Source organism: Seriola aureovittata, chromosome 10, assembly GCF_021018895.1.
Source record: "Seriola aureovittata isolate HTS-2021-v1 ecotype China chromosome 10, ASM2101889v1, whole genome shotgun sequence".
NCBI lineage: Eukaryota > Metazoa > Chordata > Actinopteri > Carangiformes > Carangidae > Seriola > Seriola aureovittata.
The window spans coordinates 25,025,361-25,038,419 of record NC_079373.1 but is presented as its reverse complement, the minus strand read 5'-3'; the positions used below and the strand labels follow the sequence as shown (position 1 = coordinate 25,038,419).

The 13,059-nt window shown below is 47.8% G+C and overlaps 1 protein-coding gene across 1 annotated transcript in view; it reads left to right on the top strand.

Moving 5' to 3' along the window:
* The window catches only part of cttnbp2 (cortactin binding protein 2), an 87,943-nt gene that overhangs the window by 34,362 nt on the left and 40,522 nt on the right, over positions 1–13,059 (top strand). The window contains exons 3-4 of the mRNA XM_056387133.1: positions 3,403–3,633; positions 9,052–10,480. Coding sequence (XP_056243108.1) covers positions 3,403–3,633; positions 9,052–10,480 — 1,660 coding nt within the window. The remainder of the gene's footprint in view (positions 1–3,402; positions 3,634–9,051; positions 10,481–13,059) is intronic.

Sequence of the window (13,059 nt, the reverse complement as noted above, 5' to 3'; positions counted from 1 at the left end):
TTCATCATCAATTAATCGGCTGATTATTCTCTAGACTGATCGATTAATAATTTTATCCACAAAGTAACAGAAAATAGTGTAAAATGCCTGATTTGATTTCCTACGACAGAACAGTGTAAAACTCAGATATTCAAATTCAAGAAAACATTTATTCAGTTGTTAGAATAGTTGATCAAATAAAAATGTATTGATCTACTAATCGTTGCAGTTCTAGTTAAGTCCTTTTTAACTATTTTAAAATCATCACTTAAAAAAAGCAAAAGCTGGATGGCAAGTGAAGCCACAGCTGGTATTTAGCAGGAAATACCACGGCTGTATTTACAACATTTACAACGTTTTCTCTTTTCTCTCTTTTCCGCGAATCGTCGCCGAGTAACTCGCTTCAGCGACCCAAAGCCTCGGCGCCGATGAGCGCCGGTCCTGATGTGGACGTGAGGAGAGGCAGCCGGGCCGACTGAGAGCCGCTCTGGTCTCTGCTTCTCTGTAAATATTTACTGGAAGATCCCGGGAGTTGAAGGGCAATTTAAAGATGGCACTGCATCGCTCCTGGTTGTTTACTTTGGAGCTTTTGCACAGGACTCCCTTCGGATCGGTTCAGCCTCGGAGACGAGGCGTCTGCTGTATCTGTTGAGTTTAGAGCCGAGTGGATGAGTAATTGTCGTTTTTACAAGCAGAAACATAAAATGTTCCTCAATTCCAGCTTCTGATTTGTGAGGATTTGCTGTTTTTCTTGGTTTGTGTGTGATTGTCAATCAATAATTTGGAGGTTTTAAACTGTTGATGGAACAAAATAAGTCATTTGAAGATATGGATTTTGACCTTTTATGTACCAGATGATTGATTGGTTGTTGGTGTTGACTGAGGTAGATTTAGACAGTGAGTTTCTGATTAGTTAGTTAGTCTCTCTCTCTCTCTCACACACACACACACACACACACACACACACACACACACACACACACACACACACACACACCTTTCCCTGGGAGTGTGTTTATGTTGGCCTGCTCACAGCCAGCCATCGGCATCAAGTCTTCCTGGGATTCACCATCAATCTTCACGCTCTGTGTTCTTAGTGTGTGTCTGTGTGTGTCTGTGTGTGTCTGTGTGTGTCTGTGTGTGTGTGTGTGTCTGTGTGTGTGTGTGTGTGTGTGCGTGTGTCTGTGTGTGTGTGTGTGTGTATATTGTTTGACTCTCCAAACTCTCCTCATCTCCTTCTTTGGCAAAGCTTTCTCTCGACACCTTCCTCTCCGTCCCTGCTGTCTCTTCTTCGGTCTCTCACTCTCTGGCGCTTTGTCTCTTTCTCGCCTCCGCATTTAATTCTAATGTCTCTCGCCCAGTTATTAAATATTCCTCCCTCACCAGCCTTCTGTCACTGATAGATATGAATCACGACTCTTTTAAACAAAACTGTTATTCACTGACATTGTGAAAGAGAAAGGATAAAGCTGTAACGGGTATTTGGCCTCGGCAGAAGAGTCGACTTGAAGTTTGGAAGAACCAGAAAAACCTGCTGATGGTTTTTGTTCCTCATTTACCTTCATCATATGTGAAGTGTTTCCTGCAGGTTTCTGATTTAGTACAGTGTGTTTCTGCGACAGAATTCGCCCTCGGCTTCAGCTTCACTCTCTCTCTCTCACCGCCACTTATGGTCAGAGGGTTTGGTCTCCGTGCAGCTGCTGTGCCGCAGCCAAGTGGGTTTTGGTCGGGTATTATTTGACCATTGGATTACTGCGAGTGGTGATCTGGTCGTGGTCAGAATGATTGAGAGCGGCTCTGACGAAGGCTAATGTTACCGAGCCGCACTCGGTCTGGACAGCGCCGGACTTCGCTGAAGCTTTATCACATTAACTAATCCACAGGATCTGTGGACCGACCCCTCTGGCTGTTTCAGAGCGAGCACCTGTCTCAGCACCCAGCTGGGGGGGTTGGCAGGGTTTGAATGTGTTACTGACTCGACAGGAGAGGCCGTCTTCTGCCAGCAGCTTCTTCTTTAAGTGAAAAAGATTTTAACAAGTAGCTGAGGAAGTCGTTTTGATAGTACAGGCCTGTTTATAGTTTATGTGCAAGTATTTATTGCTCATACTTATGATGGTGAAAATGGTCCAGCAGTCGAACCGGAGCGTTAACCATCCGGCTATCGGGTCGATCAAAGGGTTAAATCGTACATTAATGAAGAGCTTCAGAGGAGATTTCAAACTATGATACGATATATATCATTTATTGAGATATTATTTATAGGCCGTATAGCCCAGCCCTATTTATACTCTGTTTTTCTAAATATGGACCACAGGAAGAGCGTCTGTTGCCAGGGCAACGACTAATGGGAAAGCAATTCAACGTAGCCGTGTCACTCCTACATTTTGCATCTTGCTGAAAATTAGAAAAAGTACAAGGAAAAAAGTGATTTTGAAGTAATTTAAATACTATAAATATAAACTACACACTTATAAACCTGCTGCTAGGCAACAAGTGTTTTTAATGTTAAACTCCAGTCTTCTTTCGTTGTGTCACACCTGCTGCGTCGCGCCTCACAGGACTGATGTAAACTTCCTCCTCCTCCTCAGACGTCCGGCCGTCTGAGGAGGAGGAGGAGGAGGAGGAAGAGTTTGTTCAGTTCAAGGGAAAGTTAGAAAGTTAATACGGTGTATTTTATTTTCCACCCACTGTTTATTAGTCGGATGTTTCTGGAAGTTACAAACAGATTTTTCTGAATGTAGCTGTTTTCTTTGATGTTTGTTTGTTTTTAATTTTTTTTGTTTTGCCTTAACCGTTACGCTGCGTTCACATGCTGTTTGGAAAGCTCGTCATCCCGGGCTTCCGATTCATCTGCTGAACATCATTCTGTTTACATTCTCCTGGAAGTCAGAGCTGGAAGAGGGATGATAAACATTAGAAGGTGCAGCTGTGCAGTTGAAGACTCTCAGTCGAGGCTCATCGCACTAAATCGTCTACAAAGGGATTTTATTTATTTATTTATTTTAGCGTTTGGCAGGTGCTCAGTCTAGACCTTGAATGAACCCATGATACCTGGTCTGGATGTGAAACCCAGTTTGATGTTCAGAGGACGCCATCTCCCACATGACTGTAACCTGAGAGCGGCCGTGCCTGCTGCAGTGCTGAGTGGTTGTGGAGTCAGGCAGGCGGGCTCACGGCGCTCAGGGGCGAGTGTTGGAGGGGTTTGGGGGCCGCAGCACGGGGATGAGGGCGAGGCGGTTAGTTACTCAGACTTTCAGTAATGTTGGTTTGGTGTCGGCGGACAGTCTTACTGTGGTCGTTTAGTGACATGAACCTTCCTGTGAATGAAATGTGTTTCGACTCAGGATGGAGTCGAAGTGAATATGAGTCACACAGCGCGACGGGTTTTAATAATACTGTCTCCCCTCCTCTTTCTTTCTCCAGGCGGAGAGGAAGGAGGTGTTCCTCCAAGAGCGATACGGCCACTACAGCCTGACCGACCCCTTCCTGGCGCTTCAGAGGGACTTCGAATGCGGGGTCCCCAGAGGAGACGCGGAGCGGCGGCCCCTGGGCTCCAGCCCCATCTCCGTCCTGGAGGCCGTCATGGCGCACTGCAGGAAGATGCAGGAACGCATGTCCGCCCAGCTGGCCGCCGCCGAGAGCCGTCAGAAGAGGGTAAGACACCGGGGGGGGGGGGGGGGGGCGGTCAGGTTGCTTTTTTAGCATTGAGGCTAGCAGGAATTCAATCATCGGTTTTTGAGGTTTCCTGTCATAAACTGAGGATAAATTCTGACCTGGAGGAAAACGTCTGTACCTGTGTCGGACCAACTGACGAACCGACATCTTCCTCCTTCAGAGCCGTGCGGCAGCAGCAGCAGCCAGGACAAAAATGTATCATTGATTACATTGTGTTTACATAAATTCAGCCGAACTGCTGCGAGCCGGTCGTCAGATTAAGACACGGCCGGTGTTTACATCCTCTCCTGTCCGACCACAGACTGTGTTTATTTACACTCCAGTCAAATCTGTGAGGCAGAAATTCTCTGGAGGAAGATGTGGGAAAGAGAAAATTGTCTGTGTGTGTGTGTGTGTGTGTGTGTGTGTGTGTGTGTGTGTGTGTGTGTGTGTGTGTTGGTGTATGCATGGGTATTAAATGAACGTGGCAACAGTGTGTGTGTGAACATAATTCCTATTTTCTGGTGTGTCATTTCTATTTTTGATGGCTGACTGTGTGTGTATATATGACTGTGTGTGTATATGAGTGTGTGTGTGTGTGTGTGTGTGTGTGTCTCAGGTCTCTTTAGGATTATATGGCTCTGATTAACTGGGCAGCCAGATGTCTGCTATGGCTTTGTCCCTCCCCCTCCCTCCCCCTCCCCCTCCCCCCTCCCTCCCTGTTGAGGAATATGGATGTGAAAGTGTTTGGATGTGAGGCCGGCAGAATGACTTTGGGCGAGTAATAGAGAAAACAGTGTGTGTGTGTGTGTGTGTGTGTGTGTGTGTGTCCTGTACCTGAACTCTGTAATAATAACAGAGATGATACCGTTTTGAGCCAACACACACACACACACACACACACACAGATGAGGAGTTATGGATGAAGGAAGGAAGGGAGAGGTAGGAGTCGGCTGTTTTGACAGGTTGGTTGAACAGATTTTGGGGCTGTGGTTCATGTGAACATGCAGCGTCTCAGTTTTAATGTCAGTCAGCTCCGGCCCTGACTGTCAGCCCGATGTTACTGCGACAGCAGTTTGTACTACTGTTTATATAAATGTTAAAATCAGTCAAATCGAATGTTGATTTGAAGATCCTTCTGTTGACTCTTCACGGCCTCTCTGCACGCGTTATACCTGACCTCTCAACCGCTCATGAACCAGCTCGCAGCCTCAGGTCTGTTGGTTGTTCCTGAGGCGAAGCTAAAAAACCAGAGGTGACGGAGGTTTTGGAAAAGTGCTCAATAAATAAAGATTATTATAATAATATGAGAAACATTGTTATGGAGTTTTAGTGTGGACTGTGTCCTTTCCTCTTCACTCTTAACGCCTCATATATTACCAAGCTCACATTAGCTTTGTCAGCGGGTTCATTTAGCTACACAACAGTTACTGGGTGTAAATATTTAGTGACAAATAATCTCTGCTGGTTCATGTTTTAGCCTAAAACTCCACGTTGTAAACACTCGCATCAGAACAGGGCTAAGTTTGGACTCATGGACAGTCAGATGATGATGATACAGACTGCAACTTATATTTGGATGTAGCTCGGCAGGATGAGGAGAACCTTTCAAACACGGAGACTATTCATATTTCTACATATAAGATGAAGTTATGTTAGGCAGAGTGAAGCTCGTATCAAGAAAAGAAACTGCAGGAGTCGGCAAATGAACATTTCTGCTCCTTCACCATGTTTGTGAAAAGTCATCCGTTTTTTTTTTTTATTCTTTCCATACTTAAACGCTAGAGCGAGTTTTTCTTTAATTTGGAATAAGCCATTTGTGGGTTGAGGATTGAAGCTAAAAGGGAAAGAAAAAGATTGGTTTTCATATTTCTCAGTGTTTTATCGGTATCTGCATCAGTGTGGACATGTGCGGGAATGATGACGGTAAACCTGAGTCAGACGTTCTGTGTTCTGAGCACAGCCACTTCTCGACACCGGCCAAGGAGCAACAGCTTTGACCTTGAGAGGGTTTTTTTGTTTTGAGGGGGGGGGGGGGGGGTGGATTTGACCCTGAAAATGTGCGTAAAAGCAGAGGCAGCCACCGCCACAAAAACAAACAGTTTACCCTCTTTTAGCGCAGAATAAATCACCCGTGTCACCACTGATTGCACAGTTTTACCCAAACGGTCAGCGGCAGGGCACGGAGCCGTCCGCCTGGGACAAATGGTTTTCACTGGAACCTTTAAAACGACCAGCGACACGACAACAAACAGGCTCAGTGCTGCTCGGAGGGGTCCTCTGGTTGCTGGGTAGAGTGATTTTCACCGGGGACAGTCGCTGCTATCTTTATCTTCCATCCATCCGTTCCCACTCTTGTCGTTCCTCCTGTGAGTACGCTGCTGAATTATCCATGAGGTCTTAGGCAAGCTGAAGGCAGGCAGGCATTTGTATGTAACACACTCTGAATCTGTTTATGGGGCATAATGAAGGACCCCCCCCCCCCCCCCCCCCCCCCCACACACACACACACACACTCCTTTGCCTCTTCCTCCATGAATTTGTCAGTTTTTGTGTGTTGTTGATGTGTGTGTTGTGTGAGGCTGAATTTGGAAGCAAGGTCACGACCGCTCGGTGCTGAAATTCCCTTTTTTCTTAAAATAAGTCCCCGGGCCGCCTCCTCCGCTTCTTCCTTCTCTCGTCCTCTCTTCTTCCAAGGTGGCTGAATTAGGCTGCTTTTTTTTATTCTGCTGAAAATGATACCCGAGTGCTGCAGCAGGATAGATCTGTAGATTCCCCTCGTAATTTGTCTTTAAATATTTCATTGAGCGGTGAGGGATCTCAGGTCCGGGGGAAGCGACTGCGCTACCTGAGCTGCCTCTGAGGGATCGCCACAAAAATGACTTCCAGTTTAAGGTCATTATTATTTCAAGCATGAGCAATGATTTTACACACCCTGCTGCTCTTTGTTCGGTTTAATGAGATCACTGAGAGTCAAAAAAAAAAAAAAAAAAAAAATGCATGGTCATCCGGCAAAAAGACATAATCCTGGTTCAGATTTCAACGTCATCCACCCAGGAATACAGGTAGTAACCCTGTGGCGTGCAGCATTGTGCTTTAAGTGGAAGCTGCTGCTGCTGCAGAGCTGCTCTGAAAAACTTTTCGAGAGTCATAAAATCCAGCCTGTAAGAAAATAAACAGCCGGATGGCGTCTTGCTGCCAGGTTGTTGTCGGTCTGGACACGACCTACTGGAGAACCGTAAATTTAGAGGAGTTTGCTATTTCAGGTTCCTGTCCTGGATTCGAAGGGGGGAGGAGTGTTGCTCCGTCTGCATTTACACATTAGAGGAAGTTATGAAGCTGCTGCTGTTTTGTAGATGACTTTGCAACTGTCCTGTGGGTGACTAATGTTTGTGTTATACTTCACAAGACTAGGTTTAAAACTCTCTCTCTGTTCACATTTACAGTGTTTTAATACAGAAGTCAAAATAAACCCGTTCTCGCTTACATGTTTTTCTGTTTCCGTCGTCAAACAACGGAATAAGCGGGAAACTGTGACCGAAACCTGGCCCATTGGGACTACGTGTTAACCAGCCAGTCGCTTCCGAGCTGCTGCTAAAGTCATGATTTTATAAACCGTGACGTCGTCTGACGAAATCACCAAACACATGAGTTAAAGACGAAGACTGTGCTGTGATTTCAGCTCAGAGAAAAAGTTAAAGCTCATTCTCAGGCAGCATGGAGATGTGTTTCTGCGGAGGGAAAACTAGTGACTATCTTCAATGGAAAGCTGCTAAGAGTTGTCACTTTCCAGGTCGGAAATCTAGCGACAGAGGTGCTCAGGTGGCAACAAAATCATTTTGAAAAGAGCAATGGCCAACGCTGGTGCAACTTTATCACTCAGTCAGTCAGTGACGGAGGTTCCTGTTTATAGGACGGGCCCTGCTGCTGACATTCATAATGTTAGACTCAGTTCTGTGAAACCCTGCTCGCTTTGTAACCTCAACACATCTGAAGCTGTTCGACCATCCGTTCTGTTGAAGCATACTTTAGAGATTAAGAAGTCGCAGTGTCGTCAGTGTTTTTCTGCTGCTTAATTGCCATTCACCATTTATAAACTCCTCTTAATCCTGCCTGGTTTCAGTCTCCGCTGCCCAGTGAGTCACCACCTTTAACAGCATCCCTGAATTTGTTCTTCGGAGGCATTAGGCCGACTTACAACAGACGTAATCCTCACCCAATTAGCAGCCTGTCGTAGCACCTCCTTTTGAGTAGCAACTGCCGTTCCCCCGGCGCCTCCCGTTGCTTATAAGCCCCATCATGCTCCTCCTCGGCATCAGCTGGTGCCGATATGTACTCCCTGACGGTCTGGACCGGGGGAGGGCGGAGGACGGCGGGGGAAAGGGGAGGGAGGGGTTGGTGTCATTTGGGACAAGGGTGGCGGGTTGTTGACTCTTTTGTTTGAGGCTTGTTAGAGCGATGGGGTCCTGGCAAGTGGGTGGAGAGCCCCCGGTTAAGCCCCGTTACCCTCTGTGAAGCCAGCGCTGAGCCAACAATAGCAGCGACGCTCCAGATATAGAAGCCGGGGCTCTGACAAGTCATCGAAATTCAAGCGTATGAGGAGGCTGTGTCTCTGTGAATGGACAAATTGGAGCCTTCCCTCAAGTCGCCCCATTGATTAATAAAGTGTCTATTTGTGTAAATTTCTGCGTATCCATCCATCTCGCCCCGTCTTATTTAATCGAGCCATTTGTCTGGCTCGTTTCATTTATCTGATTTTTGTCGGCGCTCTCCTTGAGAAAGCTGCTCTTGTGACTAAGGAATGACTCAGTGTTCAGATGTGGATGGTTTCATTACGGCGAAATAAAAGCAGATGCATTTTCTATCTAATGCTCCAATTACAGAAGTAATGTGTTTGTGCAGCAGGTGTTCTGTGTTATTTCAGGTGACGGATGATGCTGTATTTTCAGGATGCATGTGACGCCCGGTTCGTCACAGACATGTTGTTGGCGTGACAGGTGGCATTAAGGTTGTGACTGATGTCTGTTGGAGACATGTGGTGTTTTTACACGCATGTGAGGTTCACAGAGCTTGTCCTGTCTGTGAAGGTGGTGGTTTGATCGCTGAGGATCTGTGTTGGAAAGGAAAAGACATGTGTGCAGTTAGTGCCGAGGCGACGGCTGCAGCTAATGATTAACCCTTAATAGTTTAGTGGATAAGATAAAGAAGATTCCATTTGCAATGACATTAAACAGAGAAAAGCAGCAACTCCTCGCGTTTAAGAAGCTGGAATGAGGAAGTTGTTCGGTGCAAACTTTCTGTCATTGATTAATTGACCAGTCACTAGATAAAGGCTGTGTGTTTGTGCAGATCTACGCCCATGTCATGATCTCTCTGTGCCACTGTCCCTTGACTCTTTGTGTTGATTTCTTCTTCTAGCTGGAGATGGAGAAGCTGCAGCTTCAGAGTCTGGAGCAGGACCACCGCAAGCTAACGGCGCAGCTGAAGGACGAGCGCGAGAAGAACAAGCACATCGTCATGATGTTGGTCCGAGAGTGCAAGCAGCTCGCCACGCGGGTGGTGGAGGAGTCGCAGCGCTTTGACGAGCTGCAGGCTCGCCTGGACGAGGAGAGTCGCACCTCCGGCCGGCTGCAGGAGGAGCTGAGCAGCGAGCGGCAGCGTAGCCAACAGATGGAGGCCAAGATGGAGAAACAGCTGTCCGAGTTCGACACCGAGCGGGAACAGCTGCGCGCCAGGCTGGGCCGCGAAGAGGCCGAGAGCCAGAGTCTGCGGCAGCAGGTGGAGCAGCTCAGGACTGAACAGGGCGACGGGAAGGATGCTGCTGTCGCTCAGCCCGCTGCTGCTGGAGCAGAACCTGCTGCTGCCGCCAGCCCTCCACCCAAACCTAAAGCTCTGACGTCCGTTTCCGTAGCCACAGAGCCCATCAGCTCTCGAACGGCGTCTTGCCAAACGGACGTGCCCCCCGCTGAGGTGGAGGGTCCCAAGAAGACCCCCCTCACTATACCCGTCAAACCAACCCCTGCCAACTACGTGGGCCTGAGCCTGCCAAAGACGTCCGGCCGGGGGATCGTCCACAGCAGCTCAGGAGGACTGGCACAGACAGAGAACGGCTCGGAGGGCCAAGCCCCCCACGTGTTACCCAGCGGGGTCAGCCCCCGTGTCCAGGCGGCCCGCTACAAGTTCCAGGAACAGGACCAAAACGGCACAGCGTCCCAGAGTCCTCCAGCCCGTGACCTCTCCCCCACCAACCGTGACAACTTTGCCGCCAAGCAGCAAGCCCGTCACACCGTCACGCAGGTTCTGTCGCGCTTCACCAGCCCCCCAGCAGGAGGCGCTGGACCCCTGCGCCCAGGCCTGCCCCACTCTGCCTCAGAGGGAGGCCCTTTTCCCGGCCGCCTGAGCCATCCCATCGGCCTCAAGTCGCCCACAGTGGCCAGGATCGACCGGGGAAACCCTCCCCCTATTCCTCCCAAAAAGCCAGGGCTTTCCCAGACCCCCTCTCCTCCTCACCCACCCATCAAGGTGGTGGGGGACAGCAGCCGTTCCCCTGGGGCGGGGCTAAAACCGGCCACGCCCCAGCTGCCACCCAAACCCGCCCTGGACCTGGTCCCAGCCCTGACGGCCTCTCAGGTGGGTGCCTGCCCCTCCTCCTGCTCCCCGGGGCCCAGCCGGGGCCCTCAGCGGCAGCTGGCAGCAGCATGTGCAGAGTGCCCCCCCGTCATCAGCCCTGCCACCACTCTCAGTAGCCCCTCCTCCATAAACCCCCCCTCCACCTCCTCCTCCATTAGTGCTCCATCCTCCCGTAGCCCCCGTGCCTCATCAGGCAGCCCCCTGGCAACAGCATCAGGTAAAGGGGCTCCTCCTCCTCGCTCCATCTCCCTCCAGTCCTCCCCACTGCCTCTTCTCTTCGACTGTCTTTCCACGGTGCTAGCCTAGCGTAGCGTAGCCTAGCATAGTGATCAGGTCACAGTGAAACTGGTCTAACCACAGGAATGCAACGCAGAATAGCACACGGGTCACTTCAGTTTATGCAAGATCCGATGTCGCCCGCCGCATTCTCGCTCCTCATCTCTCTCTCTCTCTCTCTCTCTCTCTCTCTCTCTCTCTCTCTCTCTCTCTCTCTCTCTCTCTCTCTCTCTCTCTCTCTCTCTCTCTCTCTCTGCCCTCAGTGTGTCCTCCCTCTGGGCACCTTTTGTCTCCCGTGTTGTCACGTTAGCCACGTCGGTGTCGGTATCAGCGGCGGACATTGACAGCATGTCCGGAGGTTAGCTGCTGCGTCACAGCAGAAGGAGCGTGTCAGGGTGAATTGAGGCAAACCGGACAGATCGGTTCGTAGGCCTTCCTACCCGTAACCCCTGTCCTCTCTGAAGCTGATGCCAGAGGCTGCTATCGCCTTCCCCTTCCCCCCTTTTTCCATCCTCCGGTAGCATGCCATGACCACTCCTCCGCTTCCTGCACTCTTCCTGTTTTAGCTTCCATTAACGTGTCTCCTGCCGGCTCTGCTTCCTGTGTCGCCAGCAGCGCTCTGTGTGCAACTGTGTTTGTCTGTTTGATATAAATGTCAGCATTTATATTTACTTTGGGACGTGCCTGTAGCTCTGTGCTTGGTTGTACTGTGTAGTATGAGTAAAGAATAATGCCAGTTTATTACAACTTGGGTTTTCGTTTCCGAGGCGCGGGGCTGTCATCGGTAAGAATAACTTTCTCCTCACTGTGATCACGTTTAATCCCAGAGATCAGAGACGATCAGAGACGATCGGGGTGTCAGATCCGTTATTTGCAAACATCCATCACAGTTTACAGACGATCCTCTCGGTTTCATTTTAACCTACTTTACTTTCGGTAGTTGTCCACCCACAGTTTCCCCGTGCGATGTGTCATTATTACCAACAGCTCAGGTGTGCTTCACCTCCAGTTGATTTACCTTATTAACTGTTGTATTACCATCTGACAGCTAATGCTTCTCGTCCTGTCTCGCCTTTTGTCAGTAGTGTTGCTGTCTGAAAGAAATGATGGTGGAAAACAAAGCCAAGTTGTAATACACTGGAATTATATTTAAATATACCTGTGAAATGTGTTCTTTGCAATATCCCCATTTGGAAAATATATACTAGCTGCACTATTAGACTTAAGTTTGCCAAATTTGCCAAAAACAATACAACGAAACTGACTTAAACTATTAATCAAGAATGTGGTACTCCATTAATATTTCATAGATGGTCATATTATTACTTGATAATGAGAAAAAGATATTTTAAAACCACATGTAAGTCTCTGTTAGGCTAAAATAAGGACATCTTAGTCACTAAAACTGTCTGGATTTCATTGCATTTGATTGCAGCATCTCCCACTCACGAACCCGATAGAGTCACAGAGTAATACTTGTGGAGAAAGTCTTCTTCTTCCCAGACGTGTTTATCACAACCTCACCTGTCAGCAGCCAGCCACATGTTGTTTGTTTTTGCAGCCTCAGCCAGTGAAAGTGCAACCGTCATGGCTGCTGTAATCTGTGTCATTGAGATTCTCTGCTGCTCTTTTTCCTTTACTCTCCTTTGTATCTCCTTATTTTTCGGGCTGTGAGATAAATGTCTGCACTGAAACTCTCCATTCCCGCTCATTTTTAATCCTTCTCAGTTCAGAACAGCTGTTTGAAGCCGAGGTTTAAAAGCAGCACCTGTAGACTTTTAGCATGACGCCACTTAGCGGAGCTTTAACTGTTTAGCTAATAGTTTTAGTTTTAGTTGTTGGGTTTAGCAATTAGGCCTTTTTTTTTTTTTACTGTTCTTCGCTTCATCTGTTTGTTGTGCTTCATCATTTAAAACATTGCTGTATAATTGCAACAGTATCCGACTGAATCGTGTGGAATGATTGTGTTTGAGAGATGAATGCTTTCTATCATCTGATGTGATGACAGACTCTTTTGTCCAGGCTGCAGGATGCTTCACATGTTGATTAAATTAGACATTTTATTCAAGGGTTCCTGCACTGTGAGAAACCCCCCTGGAAAAGCTTTGAATTCAAGTCGTATTTTCAAGGTCAGGGGGGGGGGTAAATTCAACATTTTGCAAAAGTCCAAATACTACAGATGTGATCTGTTGAAACAGGTGACAATGATGTGTTTAGGACTTATGTCGCTTGAATTTTTAAAAACACGCAATTTCTTTAAGAGGACATTTCCATTAACCTCTTAAACTCTGCCGGTGGGTTAGTCGTTACAAGCTTGTGCCGTTTGCAACTAACTGTAACGTTAGTGGAGATCTCAAATATATGTAAAACATGGGTTTGAATTTTTATAGTTCAATGGAAAAATCGTTTATCTGCACTGAAAAAGCATAAACACATTTAAATAATAAAGCAAAAAGAGTGTTGATTTAAATCTTATTTGAGGATTGAAAGTTTGAAAAGCCACATGGATGATTCCTGGAT